This window comes from Kogia breviceps, chromosome 9 (assembly GCF_026419965.1).
Source record: "Kogia breviceps isolate mKogBre1 chromosome 9, mKogBre1 haplotype 1, whole genome shotgun sequence".
NCBI lineage: Eukaryota > Metazoa > Chordata > Mammalia > Artiodactyla > Physeteridae > Kogia > Kogia breviceps.
Genome location: NC_081318.1, coordinates 58,997,570 through 59,025,519, shown reverse-complemented (window position 1 = coordinate 59,025,519; position 27,950 = coordinate 58,997,570). Strand labels below are relative to the sequence as shown.

General features: G+C 38.0%; 1 protein-coding gene across 4 annotated transcripts; it reads left to right on the top strand.

Annotated features, from left to right (window-relative positions):
* Nucleotides 1-138: 138 nt before the first annotated feature.
* On the top strand, nucleotides 139-26,791 carry PON2 (paraoxonase 2). 4 transcript variants are annotated; one of them, XM_067042536.1, is made up of 10 exons: nucleotides 975-1,275; nucleotides 2,095-2,162; nucleotides 8,451-8,521; nucleotides 15,560-15,615; nucleotides 18,993-19,158; nucleotides 19,691-19,817; nucleotides 21,512-21,712; nucleotides 24,502-24,583; nucleotides 25,303-25,431; nucleotides 26,005-26,791. In XM_067042536.1, exons 1-10 carry the CDS (start codon nucleotides 1,225-1,227, stop codon nucleotides 26,161-26,163), a joined length of 1,110 nt encoding a protein of 369 aa, XP_066898637.1. In that variant the 5' UTR covers nucleotides 975-1,224; the 3' UTR covers nucleotides 26,164-26,791. The 4 variants fall into 4 exon arrangements, with proteins under 4 accessions (XP_058929782.1, XP_066898637.1, XP_058929781.1 ...); XM_059073798.2 differs by having other exon boundaries at nucleotides 2,071-2,162; XM_059073799.2 differs by lacking the exons at nucleotides 975-1,275; nucleotides 2,095-2,162 and adding an exon at nucleotides 139-545.
* Nucleotides 26,792-27,950: the final 1,159 nt, after the last annotated feature.

The following is a 27,950-nucleotide window of genomic DNA, read 5'->3' as shown; positions in this document are numbered from 1 at the left end:
GTAGTGATTCCAACATGACGTATTTACAAGACATGGCCCAGTATCTTTTCCTGTAATTAAAAAAAAAAAAAAAAATCTTTAAAACTGTCCTCCAGAAGTTTCTTACCGGACTAGGACGGAAGGGATGTCTTTGAAGATTAATCGACAACTGAGAAAGGACTGCAGCCTGCTTGAGATTCCCGTGGGGTTGTCTGTTAGTGAAGGGAGGTGAAGGAATTCAAAGTGTCACCCCCTTGGCCTAACCAAGGGCGGGAGAGGACGGTTCCCACTGTCGGGAAGGTGTCTCAAAAGGCATGTTTGCGGTGGCAAAGGCCAAGGGCCGCGCCGAGGGCGGAGCCGCCGCGGCCTGTGAGCAGGAACCGGGCTCGTCGGCCTCGGGGCGGAGCGCGGCCCGCGCGCAAGAGCCGGACCGCGGGCGCCGCCCACAGTACTCCCGGGCCCTGCCGAGCGAGGCGGCGCGGCTTCCGCGCCATGGGGCGGTTGCTGGCTCTGAGCTTGCTGGGGATAGCGCTGGCGCTCCTGGGCGAGAGGCTCCTGGCGCTCAGGTAGGTGGGGTCCTCTCGGGTCCCCAGGCTCGGGGTGGCCGGAGCTGCGCGCTAGCGAGAACCCCGAAGCCGGCGGCCGCGGAGAACCTCTGCATCGCTCTGCTCCTCGGCCGGCGGAGCTCCTCCACCCCAACCCCCAGCCGCCAGCAAAACCCGGCACAGTTTGGGCTGAATCGCGAGACTTCATAGCGAGTTTGTAAGCCTTTGCTGCGCACCCAGTTCTTTCTTAACCTAAGTTGACAAGCGAGTGCTTTGCGATTTACCCAGGGGCGAACCTAGTGCTTTAACTTGAAAACAAAACTATTACTCATGCACTGAAACTTTTAATTATAAAGATTTATTTCAGGTCATTGGTGCTGCTTCTCTTCGTTGCCCAAACCAGCCTCCGTCTTTAATAAAGTTGTTCTCCATCTCTCCCCTGCAGAGTTTGAGAAACTCTTCCTCTGCTGTCTAATCTTGGCACGGTTGATCAAAGATACTTGAGATATTCAGCTACTGTTCTTACATCATTTCCTTATTTATCTCTTCGCCTGGGAACACTGAAGCCAGAATGCCAAACAGGACACGCCTAGTCCATCTCATGTTTTAGTTATAAGGAAAAAACGTGGGTGATCATACGTCATAGTCTCTAAATGATCAACTCAAATTATGTTAAGCCTCACGCGAAAGAATTCCAGAAATGCTGAGCACCTTCTCTGTACGCTGTGCACTCTTAGCCTCCTGTAATAGAGTAAGGCACCGTTCTTACCTTTAAAGAGTTTACCCTATTAAAGGGAAGGAGAGAAATAAAACAAATAGATAAATTAGGATGTTCAGGACAGGTACAAACCAACCCCTGTTGGCTTAAGGGGGAGAAGTTACAACTCCTGAAGGTGGAGTTCAGGAGGAAGAGACATCTGACACTAGCCTTGAGGGATGGGTGAAAGAAACACAAGTGGGGATGAAGGAGGCAGTCCCAGATGGAGAGTGCAGCGTGAAGAAAGGGAATGGTGGGGGAAGTTTAGATTTGAGCGGAGCATAAAGTTAAGGGATGAGAACAGTAGGAGTAGGGTTCTGAGATGGTTAAATCTACGTTGAAAAATTGGGGCCTGCATAGATAGGCCAAGGGGAACTATCAATGTTTGTTGTATGTGTTTTATTTTTTTAAACAGGAACTTGTTTAAACCATCTAAAGCATAACCAGTTGGGCTGTATAGAGATGACCTGGGAGGCTGGACTGGAGTAGAGCAGTGGTTCTCAGTCCTGGCTGAGCCTTAGGATCTCCTGGAGGCCTTCTGTCTGGGCTGCACCCCCAGCAGTTCCAATTCTGTTGCTCTGGGTGGGGCCCAGATATGAGTATTTTTATTTTAAAAAATTCTCCTGAAAATTCTAACATGCAGTTAGAGTTGACAAGTACCAGAATAGAGAGCAAATAGACCTGGGGAAACTAGTTAAAGTCTTGCAGTAGTTTGGCCCAAACTCTGGAACCCCAGGGATGAGGGGTAAGGCCAAGGTGATACTAGAGTTTCCAGCTCTGCTGTCTTAGCTGCAGCTTCATCTGCTCATAAAGGGATGCCAGGAGGAGGAACAGTGTCTTTGCAACAGGAAGCATCAGAGTTGGAGGAGGAACATTTACTGGTAAGAAATGGACATGTTGAGCTTAATTTTCATGTTATATAAATGACCATCCTGCTCTGCAAAACGTCATTGAGTCGGGTGATTTTGTATGATCTGTCCAGCTCTTGGTTTCAAAGGTAGGACCACGAAAGTTCTCAAGCTCATTAAATTATCCCTAAAGTTCAAACCACCAGTGTTTCCATAAGTTGAAGTTTTCTCAATTAGCAGTCAATTTTTTCTTCTTACTAATCTTAAGGTTTTAAATTCAAGTCCCTTTAAATGATAAATGTAGATGCGAACCTAAGAAAAAGTAAATAAAGCTTATTTACATAGAACGCACCTGATAGATCATTTAAATTTGAATGCATCTTTTCTTTATAAAGACTTGACTATAATAAACTTCACTGAGCAGTGACTTCATAGCGTTGTAACCTCATTGGACAGTTGAAGCCTTATAGTGGCTGATGTGAGAATGCTGGGGTGAATGATGGGTGGCTAGATCTAGCAAATAAAAATGCAGGACACCCAGTTAAATTTGTATGTCAGATAAACAACAAATCATTTTTTAGTATATGCATATCCCATGCAATATTTGGGATGTAATTAGACTAAAACAGTATTCATTATTTACCTGAAATTCAAATTTAACTGGGCATCTTGCATTTTATCTGGCAACCCTATGAGTGCAGGATATCAAGTGTCTGCTATTGACAAAGTTTGGTGGAGTGCTTAAATGCATACTATTTCTCCTTTCAGACCCTTAGAGTATTTTGAAAAGCAGCATGTTCCCACCTCCACATAAAGAAAGGCTCTTCAAAAACAGGTTTTTGGTTTGTTTCTTCCTCTCATCTGCTGCCTTCTATTTCATTATTCTATTTTTAGAGATGGCACTTTGGCACTCAGGTTATTTCTCTCCCCCAGGATGCCCACTTAAATTTCAACTTGGATTTCAGATAAACAGTGAATGATTTTTTAGTGTAAGTATGTCCTGCATGGATAAATGGAATCAAGGTTGTCTCTTTCCTTCTGAACTATGACTGGCTAAGGTTCCCAGGGGAGGATAGCATGTCATACCCAACTTTTCCACTCCTCCCTCGTGGAGCAATAAAGGAAAAAGTAGAAATACACACATGTCCCCAGGCCAGTGCTCCCTGTTGCAAAGCACACACCCTTGAATGAATCAGGAGACTTGAGTATATCAGAGACCTATGCCTGAGCAGAAACTCCAAATACAAGCATCTGAACTTTTTGCTTGTTGCTTGACACTTTTTATGACAGCTCCACCAAGAAGCTATCCAGTCAGCTTTTGAACACTTCTGAAGGGGCAGACTTTTTTTCAACCACCATCCTCCTTATTTATTGTGTGACTACTGTGTGCTGGTCTTTGTGCTGAAAATGTCAGCAGTTCATTATATTAAACTAAAACATACATTTACTGACATTTGGAAAGAAAGCCCTTTTACCTTCCTGCCTTCTTCCAGTCTTCCTTCCTATATTATACATAATATTAACTGAAGCTTGGAGAGGCTGACTAGTTAGTTCAGAAGTTAGTGCTAAACCTGTGCTCTAAGCCAGGTCTTCTGTTTCCAAATATAGTTTGTCCCAGCTTCACCATGGCCTCCTCTCTTCTCTGCCATTGGAGCAAACTTTCCCCAGCTTTAAAAGCCTAAGCACAAATTCTTAATTAAGTAAGAGCTTTACAGGGGACCAAGGGGTGAATTCCAAGGGGTTTACAAGTCTGTTTGTGAAAGATAAAGCCCTGTTTGTCTGAATTTAAGTCTGTACGTAAAAGATAAAGCCCCATCAGTGGTTTGTAAATTCAAAGGCAGTGAGATATGGAACAAACCTGGTAGTAACACTGTGTTCCCAGTTTGCTCAAAGCATATTGGCACACCAAACTGGTGCATCCTTACTGTTACCACACGATGAGGCAAGATAATCAGTAACCGCCCATGACCCATTCCACTTTGAATGGGTAATGCCTTTTCCTGAGTGAAGGAAATAGAGATTCATTTCATGGTAATAACTGTTGGTTAAGGGTTCATGCTTTGTAGCCAGGTCGCCTGAATTCTCCACTATTTTCATGAGACCTTGGCTTTTATTTCACCTTTCTGTGCCTCAGTGTCCTAATCTGTAGGATGGGGATAATAGTACTATATGCTCCATATAGGGGCTGTAAAAAATAAATGAGTTCATTCTTGTAAAGTGCTAGAACAATGTCAGACATGTAGTAAGTGCTCAATAAAGTTACCTATGGTGACAATGACGTTGGAGCAGGGGTTCTTAGATTTTTTTGTGCCGTAGCTCCCTTTGGTAGTCTGGTGAAGCCTCAACTCCTCAGCAAGCATCATGTTTCTAAATGCATAAAATAAAATACATAGGTTTACAAACCAAGCTGAAATACTATCTAAGTTAATACTAAATTAAATACTTAAATTCTATTGTCAAACTATTTAAAAGATCTAATGCTGGGCTTCCCTGGTGGTGCAGTGGTTGCGAGTCCACCTGCCAACGCAGGGGGACATGGGTTCATGCCCCGGTCTCGGAAGATCCCACATGCCGCGGAGCGGCTGGGCCCGTGAGCCATGGCCGCTGAGCCTGCGCTTCCGGAACGGGAGAGGCCACAGCAGTGAGACGCCCGTGTACCGCAAAAAAAAAAAGACCTAATGTAGGATATAATAACATGGCCTTCTTTATTAAAGCCTTAAGTAGATCTAGAAGTAGTTGAATACCTAACAGCAGATACTGTGAAGCAGAGATGAGTGTAAATGGTATTTTGAGATCTCTACAACAACTAAAATGTGATGAAACAATGTCTGTAATATCTGTTAGTGACAGAGTCACAGGTACTGCTAGTAGAAAGCTCAGTGGTTTGTTGCCTACACTCATCATCAAAAGAAATACTGTTTCAGTCAGAGGTTTAAAGATGTGTTTTTTCCCCCCATCAGAATTCAGAAACCCCTGAATTTTACCCATGGACTCTGTGAGGGTCACTGGACCCCAGATTAAGAATCATGATGTATATGTTTCTGATGGGGGTCATTGGAGGAATGATTTCTGGCTCAGTTGAAGGAAGGCAGTATGCATTCTTTCCTGTGTTATACCTATCATATACTCATAACTAAAAGGAAAATAACCAAATTCTAATGAAAAGGAAAAGGAAAGTGAGAAAAACAAAAGGAACCTAGAACAAAGAAAGCAAATAGCTTTCATCTAGAGTGTCCATTTTAATAGACTCTTAGTGGTGGCCTGGAACATTGTGTCTAAGCTGGCTCTGAGTTAAAGAGAAAGAGTGCTGTAATTGATTAGCAATGTCTGCATGACAACAGAGTGGCAACTGCCACACCATCTCTGATCTAGTACGTTCGTAAGCATGCCGTGGGCATAAAGTGTTAGGGAGCAAATAGGCTGCTGCAAAAATATGACTTATTTGTGTTTGTACCACTTATTTATTTATGTTTTTGGCATTAATATATGTAGGCTTATTGATCTGCTAGTCCAAAGAGTTTGTATAGCTTTCTCTTGTATATTCTCCAAACTTCTTAAATCTGTTATCATTTAGGAGTGCTTTCAGCTGCAAGTAGCATACATCAAATTAATGGTAGCTTATACATATTGAAGCTTGCTTTTCTCACATGATACAAACTCTGTGAGTCATTCATCCTAGAGCTTGTCCACTGAGTCAGTGATCACATCAAGGAACTAGGTTCTGATATTTTTGTTCTTTGATCCTCCACTGTTGGCTTTGTGTCCTCACACTTGTGTTAAGAATGCTGAATGATTGCTGTAGTCCCAAGTACCACATATATGGTCAAATCATGAAGAAGGGAGGAGTGTTGCCACTTAGCTCTCTTCTTGTGTCTGCCTTTTATACCAGTAATAAATTTATCTTTCCCAAAAGGATGGGTCATATGATTACCCCTAAAGTACAAAGGGGGCTGGAAGCAGATATTTGGCTTGCCTGCTTCTGCAGTGGAAAAGAGCAAGGAAGAAAGGGGTGTGAATGGCTTTATGTTTGTTAGCTAATAGGGTCTGCCACTCTGGAGTACAGAAGTCCACTAATGAGTAGGGAACTGATAGTTCTGCCAGGTAAAAAGCCTAGCAGTTTTCTACTGAAAGTCTTTGAAAGTCTTGATGGGCCACAAAGGATGGAAGCAAAAATCCTCTCTCTTTAATCATAAAGGAAACACAAGAAAAAATGACTTGATTAACTAGTAACAGTCCTTGTGTTACTCTTCAGTTTTAATAGTGGGCAGTCTGCCTATCTAGAGATGATATTGTACAACTAAACTAGCTGATGAAGATCACCCTGTTAACAAAGTGTAATCATCAGTCATGGATGCAAACCTAAGTTGACTCTGAAAAATACCCCACACCAAAGTGTCCAAACACATAGGGATTTTATTTTATCCATAGAATTTTTTGAGAATGGTAGATGGTAATTAACATTACCCCATCTTTGTTTAGTCAAATGGGCATAAAAGTAAGTTGTATAAAATTGACACCCAAACCAACACATGATACAGAAACTTGATGAAACTTCAGCTGTGATGTACTGACTTAAATTTACATCTGTTTCTGGAATCACACATGTCAATAAACCTTGGAGGTCATTTAGTCTCATCCTTATTTTTATACATAAAGAAGACTAAGGCCTGCAGAGATGAACTGACCTGCCGAAGGTCATGCAGTCTTGCTGCTATGACAGAAATGTGGTCTCTTCACCCCTTTCTGAGAAAAATACAACAGCAGATTAGAGCCTCTGGGTGGAACTTCCTGGCTGGGTGCTGAACTTCAGGGAAGTCATTTTCCTCATCTCTAAAATAGGGATAATGGTACCTACTTCTTCGGGTTGTTTTAAGAATTAAATGAATTCATTCAGGTAAATCACATAGAACAGTGGTAGGCTCAATACATGTTGGCCCTTCTTAGTATTGATTTCCTTTTACCACCCATGATTATCTGCAGCATCCTCCTCACTAGTATTACTGCTACTACTTATGTTAGGCTAAATGTACTTGTTTTCCCCTTTAAATCACTGCTGGGACCCGTAGACTTGAGATTTCTTTGTATTTTTTTTTTTACTGCTTTATTTAAAATTTTTATGTTATTTTCTTTATTTTTTTCTATTACATTAATATATTTTATATCTTTATTTTATTCATTTATTTTTATTTTATTGCTTTATTGCTATGTTGTTTCAAGAAGTTTAACAGTATTTGAGTTATACGGTTCTAAATACATACTGATTAACAATTTAATTGGAAACTTTCATATATATATGGATATATATATATGAATTGCCAAAATATATAGTTGCCACCACCTGTTGGTAATTCTGGGTTGTCCAGGCCTTGGCTTCTTCCATTTCTCCAAGAAACCAGTAGCCTTCCCCATATTCTGTGTCTAGAAGTCCGAAGATGGCAAGGATATGAATAGGAGAGAGACAACTGGCAAACTGTCATGTTGTCTCTTAAATGTGTGGTACGTGTGAACCACTTTGAAACATGTAAACTACTCTGCAGGCACACTTGTCATTCTTTGTGGATGTGGAGAACAGAAAGAGAAGGTGAGACAGTGAGAATAGGGAAAGCCTTCAAACAATAGAGCCCAGATGTGTTTGCCCACCTTGCTTGGTGGCCCTGTACTCCAAGGTGGGAAGAAGGAGGGAAGATGCATTATTAGAATTCAACATTTTCTCATTATTTCTTCACTTCCGTTTTTATGAAATTAGAACAGCAAGTAGTTTGTCTAGAGTAGTTGGTGCTCTCCAGCCTTCTCACCCCAATAAACAGTCATGGGGATGGGACTTTCTCCACTTGTTTCTTAATAACTATTTATGAGGTGTCTTCTGTGAGCCAGGCTCTGAACAATGCCATTTTCTCTTGGCCTGCTTTCAGTCACTGTGTCATTTTGCAGAGGGTCTGGGCATTTTATAGCTCCTCTGGGTCCTCAGAAGGAAGACAGGGCTTCTGGTTCTACATCTGAAGCTCTTCCCACAACACAGGAGCTATGAGAAATGGGACCTGGTGCCGTGTTTACATTTGCGTAGGAACTTGCATTCCAAGTTGTATTTGTTGAATTATTGGCTTCCTTTTACGACCCACGTCCACATATAGAACTTTGTGATATGCATTTTTATTGTAATTTCATTTCTGGTGCTATTTTATGTTCCTACCCTTGTTTTCTATTTTCTCTTTTATCTGCTTTAGATTTATGCTGTGTTTTATGTATTGCTGTAAGCCTCTTTAAACCCTTTCTGCTACAAAGCAGGGAATATGTAAACAGATAGATTTTTTTTTTTAACAGGAATCGACTTAAAGCTTCCCGAGAAGTAGAATCTGTAGACCTTCCAAACTGCCACCTGATTAAAGGAATCGGTAAGTCTGAGAAAATGCTTGTTACACAGCTTACATTCCTTGGCCCACAACACTAGAAAACTCATTAACAGTATTTTGGCACATAATTACTGTTTATCAGAGGAAAAGTCACATTAGATCAGCAAAAACCTTTTCAGTCAGTCTCTTTTGATCTCACGCACCCTGTATTTCTTCTTCTCTCTTACTCTCACTGTGATTTATTAATTATTTGTACAATCCTATGTTTGTTTTAGACTTCTTGCTTGTTTAGTGACTTTGCTGAACTCGTTTTGTCAAGTCTGTATTTTGTCAAGTCTGTATTTTTGTCAAGTCTGGATTATGTGTGGCCACTGAATTCTGTGTACCATTAGCCCAGGAGTCAGCTGGTGAAAAGTCAGAAGGAAGAGAAGTTATAAAATAGAAAATAAAAATCTCCCAACAAAATCTCTACCCCCACAAATAATACTAAGCCATGAAAAAGAATGAAATAATGCCATTTACAGCAACATGGATGGACCTAGAGATTATCATACTAAGTGAAGTAAGCCAGACAAAGACAAATATCATATGATATCACTTATATGTGGAATCTAAAAAAATTATATGCGTGAACTTATGTACAAAACAGAAATAGACCTACAGATATAGAAAACAAACTTATGGTTACCAAAGGGGAAAGCGGGGGAGGGATAAATTAGGAGTTTGGGATTAACATATACACACTACTATATATAAAATAGATAGGGACTTCCCTGGTAGCGCAGTGGTTAAGAATACACCTGCCAATGCAGGGGACATGGGTTAGAGCCCTGGTCCAGGAAGATTCTACATGTCGCGGAACAACTAAGCCCATGTGTCACAACAATTGAGCCTGTGCTCTAGACCTGTGAGCCACAGCTACTGAAGCCCGCACATCTAGAGCCCGTGCTCCGCAATAAGAGAAGCCACGACAATGAGAAGCCTGCACACCGCAATGAAGAGTAGCCCCTGCTCCCCACAACTAGAGAAAGCCCGTGCGCAGCAATGAAGACCCAATACAGGCAAAAATAAATTAATTAATTTAATTAAATTAAAAAAATAAACAACAAGGTCCTACTGTATAGCACAGGGAACTACAGTCAATATTTTGTAATAACTTATAATGGAAAAGAATCTGGAAAAGAACATATATGTAACTGAATCACTATGCTGTACACCTGAAACTAAAACAACATTGTAAATCAACTATACTTCAATAAAATATAAATAAATAAATAAAAGTCTCCACCTCCCACAAAAATAACCTCAGAGATAGAGTTTCTATTTTTTTTTTTTTTTTTGCACGGTATGCGGGCCTCTCACTGTTGTGGCCCCTCCCGTTGCGGAGCACAGGCTCCGGACGCGCAGGCCTAGCGGCCATGGCTCACGGGCTTAGTTGCTCCGCGGCATGTGGGATCTTCCCGGACCAGGGCACGAACCCGTGTCTCCTGTATCGGCAGGCGGATTCTCAACCACTGCGCCACCAGGGAAGCCCCTAGAGTTTCTGTTTTATCCTTTCTGGTATTTACAGTGCAAATGCAAACAAATATATGCATATACATTTATATCAAATGGAATCTTAGTATAAGATTATATTCTGTAACTTGCTTTATTCTCAACACAGTGTGAACAGATTTCCACATCAGCACATGTAGATCTACCTCATTCTTTTTAATATTTGCACGTACCATGATTATTTACCCCGTTCCTTAATGCACATTTGAGTGGTTATAGTTTTTTGCAACTACAAGCAAGTCAGTGAACTTCATTGTACATATAGTTCTTGCATTTGTTTATCTGAAGGATAAATCTTTAATAGAGGTATTATTGTTCAGTTAGCACACATGTTTAAAGTTTTGATAGTCTTTGCTAAATTGCTCTCGCGTTGGCAACACTAATAAACTCAGTACCCCATGTTTATAACCACATTCACTCCAGACAGGATTCATAATGCTCTTTTATCAAAAACAAAGTAGTGAGCCTTTTCTGGAACACACAAAGAAGGCTTCCATTTCATGGAAACTATTTGTTTTCAGAGAAGCCTTTTCTACTTCAGAGCTTCTTTCTGCTCACTGCTCCTCCTGTACACAATCTTTTTCCTCTGTGCTCTTGTCCCCTTTTCTCATTGCTACTTTTGTACTTTTTCCTGTCCTATCTCCCTTCACAAGACTCCTTGACTTCTTTCTCCTGGGGTTTCCCCTCTTTGTTTATTGCCCAAACACTTAGCAGGAGGATACAAACTCAGTGTCAAATACCAGATTGTCCAGATTGAAAAGGTCTGTGCTGGATAATGCAGACCATCCTAGAATTAAGGTTGTCTGGAGTCCCAGAAAACCCAGCAACTGCATCCTGCCTTCTGGCCGCAATCACGAAGAGCCCCCTTGGAACTGGTCACTAAGCAAAAGCCAGATGGCGTCTGGGAGGGACATTGTACAGGTTGGGAGGTTGAGTCAGTGACCTCGGAGGTTACTTTTGCTACTGAGTTAATAAATGTCAAATTATTAAACAGCCCTTGGCCCTGTGAAGCCCACCTTCTGCGAATTCAAGTCTCAGAGTAGACAACAGGGCACAGACAGACACATTACTGGACAAACTGCCAAGTGTATTGCTGCTACAACTCACTGGAATGGAGGGCTCCTCAGAGAAAAACAAGTCCAACAACATTTGTATTCTGAACAGGCATCTGTCTGTGTTTGTGACCTTTATGTTGTGATGTGTGTGAGCTGCTGTCTGGAATTGGGAAGAATGAGGAAATATGTCACCTATGGCCCTTCTTGTGAAGTGTTTAATGCCTCTGAGGCACTTCAAAAGGCAACAGAGCGAAGACGATGAGTGATTAGAAGCATCTTTGGGATACATTTTTAGATCTAATTAGAACTGTGCTTTTTCCTCCCCCCTTCTTTGCTTTTGCTCTGTGGTTAGCATACACTATATGAACATTCGTTGAATGCTATGTCAGTGATGCATAATGGTTAATAATAGCTTGTGGTTATATGTTTTTAACAACAGTTGCTCATTCAGTGGTCTTTGACTACAAAGGAATAACAGGGCATACTTTCCCATAGGCAAAAGCAATGTCTCTTGGTAGGCAGCAGGAATAGAGGGGTTCTCTTTTTTAGTTTCCACTTTGGAAACAGTAGCAGCCATGCAGTTGAGGCCAACTAATCCCTCCAGGAGTAAGACTACATCCCCTGTCCCCCCAGTCCCCATCAAGACAAACACACACACAAACACACACACACACACACACACACAATAAGGCTACATTCACCATGACTAGAAATGAACTCTTTGCAATTCTTAGATGCCTTATACATATCATATCATCTCATGTCTTTCTGTTTTAATAAGTAATAATCACTACCACATATCATACAGGATGTGTGCCTTCAGGGGGTCAGAAAGTACGCTCACTATTTATTCTATTTTTTGCATTCCTTTCCAGTGTATCTAACAGACAGAAGCTAACATTTGGTATAATATCAACATCTAAATAATAAAAATTATAATTAAAGAGCTGTTTAACTCTGTTTGAGGCTTAAAAGTTTAAAACATTTTAAAATGTCTTTGAAAATGCTGGCATTCAGAGTCCTGGACTAAAACAAAATTTTGAATGGATTATTTCTCTTGAGTTAATAAATGATTTTATACACTTGGCAGTCAAGATCTTTATAATAACTGCTGCTTGAGAGATTTTTTTTAAAAAAGCATTAAAGTCTGTAGCCCTTGTCATCAAGTACTTTACAATCTACCTATGAAAAGGAAAACAGAAAAACCCACTATGTGAGATATAGATATATTTTTTCTTTTTATAGCAGATAAGGACCTAAGGCTCAGAGAGGTTAAAAAACTTTTGCAATTTTTTTCCCAATACAGTATTTTCTCCCAGATTGATTAATACACACATCTGATTAATGTACCAAAAAAGTAGAAAATAATAGGCTACATTACATTTTGGATACTCTGTTGGGTATGGCAACAGCTGATTTGCTGTTATAAAGTTACAATAAGTAACTTAGAGAAGAGAGAAATTGATTCTTTTTTATGTGACAGTCCAAAGATAAGCAAATGACCTAGGGTGATTAGATAACTCTACTCCATGTGGTCATTCTGGGACAAAGGCTGATGAAGCAACACAGCTATCTTCAACATATTGCTTCCATCTTGGTACAAGACTAGAACTCCAGTTGTTGCCATTTCCCAGCAGGAAGGGGTAGAAAGAAAATTTACATGGATATTTTAACTTTATTTTACCCAGTAGTTGCAAGTAGTTTACCTTGTACTCTCATGTCCCATAACCTGAACTCAGATAAATGGCCACCTCTATCAGCAGGAAGGGGTAGAAAATGTCTGTAGCTATGTTGCCATGTACCTGTAGCTGAAAAGAAGGAAGGGGAGTATGGATACTGGGGAGCAGTTGGCCATCTCTGACACAGATAGATAATTGCTAAAGGAATAAGAAGGGATCAAAATCAGATATGCTAAGTTAGAAGACTTTCCAGAGAAAGAGTGTTTGAAAAAAAAGTACGGGATATGAATTGATGAAGATCTTGGTGAAAGGCATGGAAGCAAACATTTTAGGGAAAAGCCAACATATGTAATTGACCACAGTTGGATTTACAAAGTAAAGTGTCTTCAGAGAGGAACCAGGGGATGGTTCTGACAGAGAAATGTCATTAAATGCTAGGTTGTATTTTTTCTATGCAGTTTTAAGTCAGAACAAAAGACTTGAATCCCAGCTTCCCAGTTTGTGACCTTGAACAATTTACTTAACCTTTCAATGGCTCCATATTCTCTAGTCTAAAATAAGAGATAATAATATTGCTTCTTAGAGTTATGAAAACTATATGAATTAACATATGTAAAGTACTTATAAGGAGCCTGGTACTTGGTAAACACTTAATATATGTTAGTAGTTATTACTGTTACTACTCACACTACTACTATTTCTATTATTGAATTAGAGGAGAAAAAATTAGGTGTTATGAGATTATAAAAGCCTACTGTCATAATGGCTATAGAAATAAAGATCAGGGAGTAGATCTGGAAAATATTCTAAAGAAAGCTACAGATATGAATTATTTTCCTTGGAATTAGGCAACAGGATTAAACAGAAAGAAGCAGCAATGTGGTTGACATGAATATATCTTTTAAAAAACATTGTTCTTGGGCTTCCTGGTGGTGCAGTGGTTGAGAGTCCGCCTGCCGATGCAGGGGACACAGGTTCGTGCCCCAGTCCAGGAAGATCCCACATGCCGCGGAGCGGCTGGGCCCGTGAGCCATGGCTGCTGAGCCTGTGCATCCGGAGCCTGTGCTCCACAACGGGAGAGGCCACAACAGTGAGAGGCCCGAGTACTGGAAAAAAAAAAAACAACAACAAAAACCATTGTTCTTTTCTTGTTCATTAAAAGAATATGATTATTTGTAGAAATTTTTAAAACAAAAAAGTATAAAGAAGAAAATGAAAATCACTTATAATCCCACCACCCAAAAAAATTGTTAGTTTTTTTCTACATATCTTTTCTTTGTCTATGTGTGTAAGCATGCACACGTTGAAATTAAATTGTCTTAAATGATTTTTCAGGAACAACAAATATTCATTAACTGAGCTCCTACTCAATGGATCTAGAAAGCAGAACTTGGACTAGAATTCTGTGTGCAGGTGTGTGTGTGTGTTCGTGTGTTTGTGTATGTATACATGGTGAAGTGTTCCTTGGTCCTTGCTCTTTATTAGTTGAGAAACACCATGGCACTAGAATCTAGAGGTTTTTAACTTTTGGGAGGTATCACAGACCCTGTTTTTTAATCTGCTGAAAGCCAAGAACATTTTTCACAGAAAATGTCTTACCTGTGCATACACAAGACATTTTGCATTGCATAGAATTTCAGAGTGTTCATAAACTCTTTGAAACCCATATGTGGTTACTTAGGGGTCCACAGACCGCAGGTTAAGAACTCAAGCATACAGTGCTTAAACTTATATCTCTCTTCTTTCTGAGAAGCAAGCATATAGGTCATCTTTATGAAGTGAAGTTTTTGGCTTTTTTTTTTTTTTTTTTTTTTTGCTTTTCTCCTCTATGATGGAGCCAGCAACACTGGAGGCAGCCAGCCAAATGCAAACTCAGGAATCAAAATCCATATAGCTGGATAGATACTGTTTGTTTTTGACAACCTAGAAATAATCGTGGAGAAATCCTTTGGAGAGGGCTTAAAGCGGAAGGTTGGATTTTGTGGACTCAAAGAATGTGTCATGATTTGGCTTAATCTAAGCCATTTTTATTCCTCTTTTCTTGTGTTTGGGTCTATTATCTGTCTGTGGAATTTACACAGTGAGACCACTGGCAAGGTCTTATGTCTAATTATTTGCTGTGCTGTGTGGAGTGTACTGCAGACAATCGATAAACAATCAATAGTAATTGTAGCCTGTTTCAGAGACACTGTTAGAAGTTTCACCTGGCTTAGGTGCATGGTATTTTTCATTAATCTTCTTTTGCTAGTTTTTTTTCTGTAATTTAAGCCTAAATTTAAAGATTAAACAGAAAGCTTTCTTTGTTTATGAGAACAAGCAGGCATTGTTTTTTAAAGAGGGACTATACAATCCCAGGTGTTTTATCTCTGTTAATGAGAGAAATGTCTGTGTTTGCTTCCGATTGAGTGAGCCAAGAAAGGGACAAGAATATTTGCATGGTTAAATGAAGATGAGCCCTTCATTCTGAAAGTAATATTCCCCTGATGTCAATTACTTTTGTACAGACATCTGGATGTTTATCATAAGAGTGTACAGATGTCAACTTTTTCGGTATTATAGCTGGAAATGTGGTGATTACTTGACTTTGATTTGAGTAGACATAAAATCTCTAACATTTTAAGTCAGAAGTTCACTGCAGGGAAGGATTTAGACTGACGTTTATTAAAGAGAGTGGTTCCTTGGAAGAAAAAATCGGAACCATTCCGAAAGATACAGATACTGATAAAGTAAACAAAGCTCTACCTAACAAGTCACAGAATTTGAACATGACATTTATTTCTTGAACTTAACAGAAGCCGGCTCTGAAGATATTGACATACTTCCCAATGGTCTGGCTTTCTTTAGTGTGGTGAGTATCTTCCTTGCCCAGTCTCAGTGGAGGAGGTACAAGGGAGTTTGATGAGGCCTTCAGAGCAGTAACTTGTTTTTAAAGTTCCTCATTTAAAAAAAAAAAAGACAGGTCAAACAGGATCTTGGAAATTTTCCTCCAGGTTCTCTGAATGTAGGGATGAAAAAGTCTTTGCCAAGTGATTTATTACTCTTTACGTTCCAACTGCCTTGCACTAAAATATTCCAATGCAATCTGTGTTCTAAAAGTTTGTTATTAAAAAGAATATTTGGGGCATTATTGTGGATATTTGATACTACATTATGCTATTTTATATACAGCATCTACCTTTCCATTATATATTCAATTTGAAACTAGTATTCTTGCTGTTATTATTTATTTTCAAACAATATACCAACTTTCCTAGACAAAGGCCAGTGCTTTTGCTTTCTTTCTTTTTCCCTAATAGCCTAACGTAAGTGGAATGTCATTGACTGAGCTTGTTTATACCCTTCACTTTTGCCTTAATTTTTATAAGCTGAAAAATAACCACCTTTTCAGGTATACATTACAAAGACTTTAAAATTGATTGGCCTGAGTGATGCTAGGCTACACCAATATGCATTCTAATTAGAAAATTGTATATGTGGGCCAAGGAGGAAGTTCTGACCACCTCTTTCTCCTCCCTGGCGTGGGCCAAGGTGAGGGACCTTGGCATTTTCATGGATTCAGTTTTTCTTGTGAAAGAAGTATCCAACTTTGAAGGCAGCCTGTAGTTATTCTGTCCCCTCTCAGCAGCCATTATTTTCAGGCACTGAGACTCAGGAAAGATGTGAAAAACTTGGAGATGCTTCAGAAGAGTCACAACACTAATAAAATAGTTGTCAGACTTATGAGGAAGGTGAGAGAACTCAGCTGAGATGAGAATGAGGGTTAGAACACTCTTCAGGTTCCTGATGGTTTTTATATGAAAGGCTGTGAGTGGCTGGCTTTTTACCACAGAGGGAGAAAAGAAATACTGTAGACTTCGGCAGAAACATTGATATTTATATGGGTTGGCCAAAACATTTGTTCGGGTTTTTCATAGCATCTTACGGAAAACCCGAGCGAACTTTTTGGCCAGCCCAATATTAAATTTTAAAACTATGGCTTTAAAAGTTTTAGTTAATTACCTACACACAATGAGTAAAATGACATTTCTAGGAGGACTCTGGGTTTGTGTAGAAGCACATGCTTGCACGTAGTCAGCATTATTCATAACTAAAATGCAAATACGCAGATTAGAGTAGAAGGCAGTTGCTTTTTTGTAAAGAAGCTGTTTTCAGAGATTTGCGTAATCCAGAAGTCACCTATTTCAAGATTTTCTCCCCACAGGAATAAATCTGAATTAGGAGGGGTGAGGTCTCCAAGCACAATAAATCTACAGCCATTTTAGCTGAGAGGCTTAATATAGTCACAGTGATCTTGTAGCCAAGTCAACAGAATTTCTTCTGCTTATTTTTCTCTTATCCTTCCTTGGTTATGTGACTTTTCTTTTCTTTTTTTCAAATTTAGAAACAATCTCATTTTACTGATGTTTTTTAATTTACTCAGCATTGTCTCTAATATTTCCCAGAATGCACTCCTTTCTAAATGAATAACTCCTACATCATGGCATTTGTTTATTCTTCCAAGCATTGTAGCCAATTAGCCCATCCTATTTCAAAGTTACAGGCTTGAGGGGCATCTCAAAACTAACATCACACTTAATGAGGAATTAGATGACATAGAATAGAAAAAAGATTTAAATGACAGTGTGAATGTACTTAACACTACTAAACTGTACACTTAAAAATAGTGAAAATGGTGAATTCTCTGTTATGTATATTTTACCTCAGGTGGAAATAAAATAAAATTTGAAAAAGAGAAAAAACAGGTTAAAATGATAGAGAGTATTAAAAGATAGGGAGTATTACATAGCTATGGAGAGTTATTACATCCCTGGTAGAGCTTCCTGAGCATTGAAACCCTATCATTTATGGGACATTAATAAAGAATAGAGATTATTAACCACTGAATTGGCACTGCCATGTAGCAATAGCATAATTGCAGTTTTTTCTACTTGTTGGGCCTTGAAGTTGGGTAATTTTGATAGATTTTTTTTAATTGGAGAAAATTTCTATTAAATACAATTTGTGCATAAAGTGAGATTTTTTTGGTACTCTTTTAAATTTGCATAAAGTATGACTTGAAAGATTTAAAAGAGAAAAGACCTCGATTATTTTACTGAGTGCTGAAAAAGCATTAAATAAAATTCAACTCTCATTCCTGATTAAAAGCTCCAAAAAAACTAGAAGTAGAAGGAAACCTTCCAGAAACCTACAGCAAATACCATTCTTAGTGGTGCAACATTAACTGCCTTCTCATTAATGTTTAGAAAAGGAAGAATATGCCCTAAAATACTGTAACCATCAGTAATCTACTAGAGTTCTTAATAACCCAAGAAAACAAGAAAAAGAAATACGAGGTAGAAAAAAAGACAAAACTGCCATTATTTTCAGATAGTGTGATTACCTGTTTTTTAAACAGTCCAAGAGATTTAGCTAACAGACTCTTAGACCTAATAGGAGAGTTGAGTGATATGGTTGTATTCAAAATGAACATATAAAACTCAATGGCTTTCCCATGAACTAGGAAAAAACAAATAGAAAATGTAATACTACTACTACTACCAGTAATAATAAGGTTCCATTTGAATAGCAACTTAATTTCTGAAATTTATACAGAAAAATAAATGAGCAGAAATATTTAAGACGATTTTGGAAAGGTAAAGCAATGTGGTGTGGGATGTGAGGACTTGCCATATATATATATACATATTGTATTTTATAAATAAAGCTATAGTAATTAAAAAGCACAGGATTTAGGCATGAGTCCAAACAGACCAATATGTAAACAGGGATCTAGTACATGATAAAAGCAACATTTGGAATCAGTAGAAAAAGGACAGACTGGCTACATGCCAAGCACTGATCCAGGCCTTGGGGTCTAGCAGTGAACAAATGAGACAAAGTCCCACCTCATGTTACAATGGGGAGAGAATGAATGTGTGTCAGATAGTGGCTTATCTCCGCCCTCAACTCTGTGTTATCTCCCAGTCCACCAACCTCTGGTTACCCTTTGAAGAGACTAAACCCTTAGTCTTCTGCCTCAACTCAGAAATATCAGTTATTGTTCAGCTTTCAGCCTCCCAGCTTCCAATTATTATTTTTTATATTGTTTCCTCTCTGCTCTCTTTGTGTTTGCAAGTTTATGCCACCACCTTTAGCCAAAGTCTCTATCATTTATTTATAGTTGCCACTTTAGTCCTTAAAAATACTTAAGCCTTTATATTTAACTTTTTCCTCTGTTTTAAAAAGGGTCTAAAATGTCCAGGCCTCCACAGTTTTGCACCAGATAAGCCTGGAGGAATACTAATGATGGATCTAAAAGAAGAAAACCCAAGGGCACTGGAATTAAGAATCAGCCGTGGATTTAATTTGGCTTCATTTAATCCACATGGTATCAGCACTTTCATAGACAGTGGTAAGAGCTGATGAGCTACCAACATTAAAAAAACTTACCATGGTTTGCAAATGACTGTGGAAAATAGATTTGGATCATATCTGTAGTAAGAGAACAATTAACTCATGAATTACTTCTGTATTCTTCATACAAATAAGTCCATCATTTGCCTCTTCAGCTGACAGTAAGTTATATACTATATTTAGAAATTTCTAACGGTTAACACCTGAAAGAATGTTTAGATTTCATAACCTTTTCAAATATCTATTATCATTACATTGAAAAAGAGCTATATTTGTGAATTAAACTATTAACAGATTATTCATGAATTCTGTATATGGAGTGGGAAACACTCTTTCTTAAAGGTCAGGGGACCAATGATCAGAAATAACACCAGACAGACAGTGATGGGAAAGACAGGGAAGAAGAATGATCTGTTAGGTCGTCTAACAGCTTATACATTCAACCTTTCCTTGCTCGTGGTATTTAAATGTCAGTGTCTGCCCAGAGGTCCTATGTCTTGTAAATTAACTCTGTTCTTTCAATTCTTTAGATGACACAGTTTATCTCTTTGTTGTAAACCACCCAGAATTCAAGAATACAGTAGAAATTTTTAAATTTGAAGAGGAAGAAAATTCTCTTTTGCATCTAAAAACAATCAAACATGAGCTTCTTCCAAGGTAATTAGTCCTTTTGTTCATTCTCTGATTTATCTGTAGCATTTTCAAATATTCCCTATGATGGTCCTTTCACCTTTTCTTTTTTTTTTTGAATTAATTAATTAATTAATTATTTTTTAAAAATAACATCTTTATTTGAGTATAACTGTTTTACAATAGTGTGTTAGTTTCTCCTTTACAACAAAGTGAATCAGTTATACATATACATATGTTCCTATATCTCTTCCCTCTTGTGTCACCCTCCCTCCCACCCTCCCTATCCCACCCCTCTAGGTGGTCACAAAGCACAGAGGTGAACTCCCTTTCACCTTTTCTAAGAGCTGAAATACACACACACACACACACACACACACATATATACACATAAACAAATACATGTATTTATATGTGTATGTGTGTATACATAGTTTCCTTGCAGAGCAGGGAAAGTCGATATCAGTGTTCTGTGTGGGGTCCCTTGAGAAATAAGGAAATGCTGGACTACTGGGGATTTGCTCTTCAGGGACATCTTGAGAGTAGAAGACAAACCTCACCATTTTTCCTTCTGTCACCTCCCATTTCAGATGACTCATCATCCAAATAGTAATAATACCTGTCCTGCCAAGGAAGAGTAGTCTGCTTTATATGGAGTTTGTATGCTTAGTATGGGACTAACAAGAACTGCTTTCACAAGGTAGCTGTGGACCAATGGCCCTGCAGAATTGGAAGTGGGTCATTGCTATTTCAAGAACATAGAGCTGGTTGATCTAAAAAAGAATTATGTGCCCCTCTCCGGCTCAGCTGCATCTTTTAAGTTTGAACTTGATGAATATTTTTAATTTCTGTTACTTCCCTATCTAGGGCTTAAGTGTGTAACTGCCAACCATTCTTCCAAAAATCCACTTCATAATAAACTGGAGCATAAGTACCATCCAGGCAGCCTTTGCATTAGGGCGCTATTTCAGCGTGGGGACCCACTTTCCCTGTAGCTCTGTTTTTCCTTTAACAAAGGAGAAAGCTGCTCTTTCAGACATTTTTGCATAGGGTAATTGGAATTTAAATTTAATAACACCCTTACCTAACTGGTTTTAAAAATGTAATTGTTTTTAGCATATAAATCTCTCACCTGAAGCATTTCACTATGGCAATTTCATCATTCATCTCTCCGCAAGTGTTTATTGAGCGCCTGTTCATTCTCAGCAGGTCGGCTTTGTGAGTCAGGTAGAAATTGAACAGTCAACCTTAGTTTGACTAATAACTAAGCAAAGGAACTCAGGAAAATCCAGCAACTGAGAAAATGGAAGCTACGTAAATGTTATTGACAGCGCAATCAGCTCACCAGCCAATGAGGCTCCACCGAGCTCTCTCCCTTGGACAGCTGTGTCTTTTCATATTGTTGTTAAACCCTTCATTTCTTGCTGTCAAAAAACACACTCTGTTGGCACCAAGTTCTTTTTCCTTTTATAATAACCTGCCATAATTGCTAAATGACCTGTCTTCAAATTACCTGGTACCATAAAAAATTGTTCTCCAGCAAATGATATTATAGTAGATTACATATGACTATAGCCATGTGATTTTAGCTGAGCTTTTCCTGGGAAACGTCTCACCAAAAATTTAAAGCACATATCATGTAAACCTTCTGGAGACTTAATCTTTAATACTGAGACCAACTGGCTTTTTATTTTCTCTCACATGTTATTTTTCTCTTCCAGTGTGAATGATATCATAGCTGTTGGACCAGCACATTTCTATGCTACCAATGACCACTATTTCTCTGATCCTTTCTTAAAGTATTTGGAAACATATTTGAACTTACACTGGACAAATGTCATTTACTACAGTCCAAATGAAGTTAAAGTGGTAGCAGAAGGATTTGATTCAGCAAATGGGATCAATATTTCACCTGATAAAAAGTATGGTCTCTTATAGAAGTATTTTCATTTCTTCTCAGTCATGGTGCTGGGCCAAATTCTTTACCTTGCTTTTTTTTTTTCAATGTAGAAATAGCTTACTTGATATTTTTGGTCTATGATAAATATATATAATATTTACAAATATTACTATAATACTATAATATAGAATACATATATTATATGTAATATATTATTAAATAGATAATGTTTTATATAAAATATATACATATATGTACTATATATTTACATGTAATATATAAATATATATTTATATATAGTATATAAATTTGGTATATATCATTGTAGAATTTAATTTTATAAATGTAAATTTTTATAAAATGGGTTCATATTTGTATATACATATTAAAGTATTAGGTAGGTGTTTTCCTTTTAAATAAATATATCATCGTTTTATTGGCTGCATATTATTCTATTTTCAGGATGATTGTAAACTAATTTAACCAATTCTCTATAAATGGATATGTAGGGGGTTTTTTTGCTGTATGAAAACCATTTTTAAATTTTTTTTTTTTTTTTTTTTTTTTTTTTTCGGTATGCGGGCCTCTCACTGTTGTGGCCTCTCCCGTTGCGGAGCGCAGGCTCCGGACGCGCAGGCCTAGTGGCCATGGCTCACGGGCTTAGTTGCTCCGCGGCATGTGGGATCTTCCCGGAGCAGGGCACGAACCCGTGTCTCCTGCATCGGCAGGCGGATTCTCAACCACTGCGCCACCAGGGAAGCCCGAAAACCATTTTTTATTTCTCATTTACCACTGAAACGTATCCAAATATTTTTAAGGAAAAACCCCCCAAGGGAGAATTACATACAGCACAGTGGTTAAATCTTTAGATTTTGGAGTCATATAGACCTAGGTTCAGATGCCCACTGGGCACTGGCTAAATGTGGGGCTATGAGCGCCTCCTCTTTGCACATTTGTGCAAGTGTTTCTGTAGAACAAACCCCTTAAAATAGAACTACTCACTTAAAGCGTGCTCCTTTTAAATGTTAGCTTTAATAGATACTGCCAAATTGCCCCTCCTAAATTATCTCACTATTTTTATATGTCTAACTGTAACCTATAGGAAGGATATTAAAGTCTCTATTAACTTTCCCTTTTACTACCTTAGCACACTGAACAATTTAAACTACTACAAATATAACATGAAATAAATCTGGCATTCTGTGACAACTAAATGTCTATTTTCATGACAATTTCTTCTTTCAATTTAAATTGTCTATAACTGACCCAATCCAACCTCTCCCACCAAATCTGTTTTTCTCCTCAACTCTCATCTTTCAGTTATGAGAGTCAAACTTTCCAGTCACCCAAGCTAAAAATAATAACAGTAGGGCATCCAGCTTTAACTCCATCTCTCTCACCATTCCTATTCAGCCATTGAGCAAGTCACACTGGTTCTATCTGTGCTTCCGTCCCTTATCCTCACTCCTTCTTCCTTCCCATTGACACCTGCTTGGTTCAGGTTCTCACCCTATCTGGCTGGAGTGTTACACTTTCTTCCCACTTGTTTTCAGTCCACTTCCATTTTTCGCACTGTTGCCAACTTTGTCTTTTATATTCCACTGCCCTTTCAAGATCTCCCAAAGAGGGACCTCAGTCTGCTTCATCTTTGAATCCTCATACTGAGCACAGCCAGTCACAAAGCACATGCTTAGTAATTGTTGAACAGAACTGACCATTTGTTATCATGCCACTCTGTTGTTCCAGAAATTCAGTGGACCCCAGTTGCTTATCAAATCAAGGCAGGCTAATGGGTTGGACTCTCTTTAATAAACTAGTTCCAACCTCCCTCTTCTACTGTTTCCACACTTACTATGCTTTAGACAAGAACTCATTCTTTTGCAAAACTGCCTCTCTCTTTCTTGCCCCTGTGCCTTTGTTCACATGTTTTCTTTTGCCTAAAAGATGCTTTGTCCTCATATCCTCAAATCCAGTCTCTCTTTCCATGTCCACTGCAGATGCCCCTTCCTTTGTAAGCCCTTCTGTTTTTTTAGGAGTTAAAGATTTCTTCAGTCTCTAGACCTGAAATATGTCTTATAGTACCAATCATGCTGTATTATTTGTTTAATGTGTCTAAACCATCTGATCACCCCAACACACTACAAACTTTTCAGGAGAAAAGGCTGTGTCTTCTTCATGTTTCTATCTGTCACAATACTGAGTTCATGGCTTTACACACTATAATTGCTCAATAGAACAGTTGCCATGGAACAGACAATTCAATGAGAAAAATTACCGTGAAGTAGTCCATTAATTCACCCTCCTTAGATATAGACAGATTGTTCTGAATAGATACTTATTTCTAACTCTTACATTTCTCTATATGTTAATAAATATTTGTTAAATATTAATAAGTATTAATATTCTAATAAAATGTGTTCTGTTTTATACCATATGTTTCTACATGTAAGTGATCCCTTGAAATATCAAATTATATTGTAGAATGTAAAAGGTTTTTTTCTGAAACCAAATATTTGTTTTACTGTCCTTTCAGTGGCAAATATCACAGACTTTATATTTTAAATGATGTCCTATATTATTTTTCCTTACAAACTTTTTGAAAAATAATTTAACAATTCCATGATTGTTGTAGTAACACTGAATTGATTTTGAAAGCTTACTTTTTAAATAAAAATTGACCTTTATCAAGCATTCCTTGAGGGCCCATCATTGATTAACTTCTTGGCAGGTTATTAAGACTTATTCGTCATACTGTGTTAATGAAGCTTTATATTAGCCTGGGGCTCTAACCAGTATGTCCTTCCTGCAAAGGTACATCTATGTTGCTGATATATTGGCTCATGAAATTCATGTTTTGGAAAAACACCCTAATATGAATTTAACTCAATTGAAGGTAAAATATTTCTTTCTATATCTAAAGCAGACATTAATCTTGAAATTACATAGTTATTCTATAACAATTCCTCACTTAGAACAGAATAGCCAGTGTTGCTATTCTGGGTTTTTCACCGCTTCCTCTCTGTAACTGGCCAAGTCTCTTGTTTCCCACAATCACAAGAACTGACTGATTACATGCAGCGGTGTGTTGGGAGGGATATTTGCATCAGATTTAGAGCCCATTCCATGAAGTACTGATGGCACCTGATGAATTCCAATAAGAATTTTCACAATTGAAAAGACTAATAGATGAATTCTGAAATGAAGATTTATGCAAGTTGTCAGTTCTTTCAATAATAAATGAAGGTAGAAATTGGGTTCCACACCATTATTATTTTCTTCCTGCTTGACAACACATTTTAGATTGATTAAGAATTTCCTATTTTGCTTTGAATGAATTCCTTGAGCTAACTGATCACTGTGCATCTTTTAAGGGGAAAGGGATTCATTTTTTAGAGAGATTGATTATTGCCCCAACTTTCTTAATTTTAGGAAAAATGAAAAGGGACTCTAAACCAGTGTATTAAATTTATTTTAAGCAATATTGGTGTGAAACGGTGGAAGCAGGAGATGGGTGAAATTTCCCCATATGCATAGGAGCAAGAAAATTTAGCCCTAAATTATTTAATCAAATTTCTCATGGCATTTAGATATTGACATTTTTTCATTTGGAAGGTACTCAAGTTGGATACACTGGTGGATAATTTATCTATTGATCCTTCCTCGGGGGACATCTTGGTAGGCTGTCATCCTAATGGCCAGAAGCTCTTCGTTTATGACCCGAACAATCCTCCCTCATCAGAGGTGTTTATATTTTTTAGTTTTTCAACCTTAATTATTCAAGTCCTTTTAAACTAATAATACAATAAACTTATGTAGTGGTTGGTTTTGTAATTGCTTTAAGCCAATAATTGGCAGAATTTCACATTGTTCAAATACTTTTAGAAAGGTAAACTTTTGATGTATTAAATTACGGTGGAAACTAGTCAAAAGACCTTTTTATAAAGACATGTGCCCTCCTTGTGTGGTATACTGGCAATGTTTTAAATACCTGGCTTATTGTCAGCTCTCCATATGTCACTACTTTTGTTCGTGCTAAAGTAGTGAGAAAGTAGGCACATTAGTGTGGAAGTATTTCTGTTAATGCTCAATTACTATAATAACACTCAATCCTGTGTTGGCATGCAATAACTAGATGGTTTAAGAAAGTACTTTCTTGGAAGGTTTAACAAAGTAATTTAAACATTAAAAAAATTGGTAACTGCTATTTTCAACAGCATGTCCTCCTAATCATTGTGTCTTTGTGGAAGATTATTGGTGACTGAGTGACATGGGTGGATGGTGGTTCTATATTAATCCTTTGTATCTCCTGAATAGGTTCTCCGCATCCAGAATATTCTATCTGAGAAGCCTACAGTGACTACAGTGTATGCCAACAACGGGTCTGTTCTCCAGGGAAGTTCTGTGGCCTCGGTGTATGATAGGAAGCTGCTTATAGGCACTTTATACCACAGAGCCCTGTATTGTCAACTTTAAATGGTCCTTTTGCTATGCAGGCATGCTAGCTTCTCTTAACAATTTTCTATGAATTGCTAAATCTGGGGGACTTTAACCAGCAACGTTGACCCAGAAATGTATGGCATGTATAGTAAATTTATTTCATTAATGAAAGCCCCCCTTCAGTTCACATAGCACTTTTAACGTAAAAGGAAAGTGAACAGTTTTTAAAATTGCCAAGGTGAGAGAAGAAAGCTGCTTTCGGTAAAGTGAATACACTTTGCATAAAATAAGCCTGCTTTCCAACTGCCAGAGCATGAATTCCACTGAAACAGGGTAGATTATATTTCCTTAAAATGTAAGTGACCTCAGCTCCACCAGTGTGACCACTGTGACTCAGAACTACTGACAGGTAACATGTTTTGATATTTTGTACTTACATCTTTGTTTACTATTAAAGAGTTGGAGTTATAGTAAAGACTAACTAAAATCCAAGTTTTGTCTGTGCTTAATTCTCAAGGCATATCCTCAGCGGGGTAATGAGAAAGTGGCCACTTCTTTGTGGGGTTTCCTTGGGATGCACAGGCATGGCAATACTAATTTTTCTTAGCTGAAAAACTAAACTATTTGAATAAAATAAAACAAAGAATAAATATGGCAACTGGAATTCTCAATTAGTATGGAGTATTCATTCCATCAGCTCTATTTCTTAATGGGAGCCCAGCTTGCATACAAAGAGGAGATAACAGGTTGGAGCTGGAAGGTCAATCATGCCACCTCCTTAATGAACACAGCCGTGAACTTCATCAGCTGAGATGAAGTCAGCTATCCAGGCCCACATGGTTAATCCCAGCAATGTCAGCATCAGGGTCTGCCTCATAGAGAAGCGTTCTTTCCACTCACTGCACCTCCTGTAAATTCATCTCAAACCCTGAAGAGAGACTTTCACATGTCTCTTTGCATTGTAACTTATCAAAGCACTTCACTTCTCATACTCTTCCCCCATCTTTAGCATCATTATAATCAAAATATTTGTCAGTTACTTATAAAGTGAAAGACAATGCATTAAAAATGGTACATTCATTATCTCATTTAATCCTAATTACAGCCCTGAGGGAGTACGTATTGATATTTTATCACTGTTAGCATTTCACAGATGTTCCAGGTCACACCTGGTAAGGGGTGGCTCTCAATCTATTTCTGATGTCAGAGGCTGTACCATTATCCACTGCATGATGCTTCTGCCATGGAACTGATGAGGATCTCATTATTTACTCTTCTTCCTAATATATAGTTTCTTCTGTTTTTACAGTTATCAACTTGAGTTCTGCTTTTAGATGGATCATTTAAAGACTTAAATGTAAATTACATAAGTATTCTTAATCTTGGCCTCTGTCCATTTGGCCTATGTTCTTATTTACATTTTTAAATAGTCTGTGACTAATGTATATTGGATGTATTTCATGCTAAAATAATCATCATTTTCTCTGTTTGCATTATTCATGGAGAAAACATTAAGTTACAGGTGAATAAAGCAATATTAAATATTATTCATTAGGGATCCAAAACCAAGAAGCATATGTTTTAGTTTTTAGACTATGAGCAATGCCTATCTAAAAAGCTACATTCACGAAAAGTACCAGAATACAGTAGGCATAAGATAGACTTTTTTCCATTGTATTTATTAGAAATTTTATTTGGACAAAAGTCAATACAAGTTAATAGGCACATGTATTATTTATCTTAGAATTAAAATAAGTTTTTAAAAGATAAACTCTGGTTTTTGGCCTCTATGGGCCATGAAGGATTCATAATTATATTGTGCA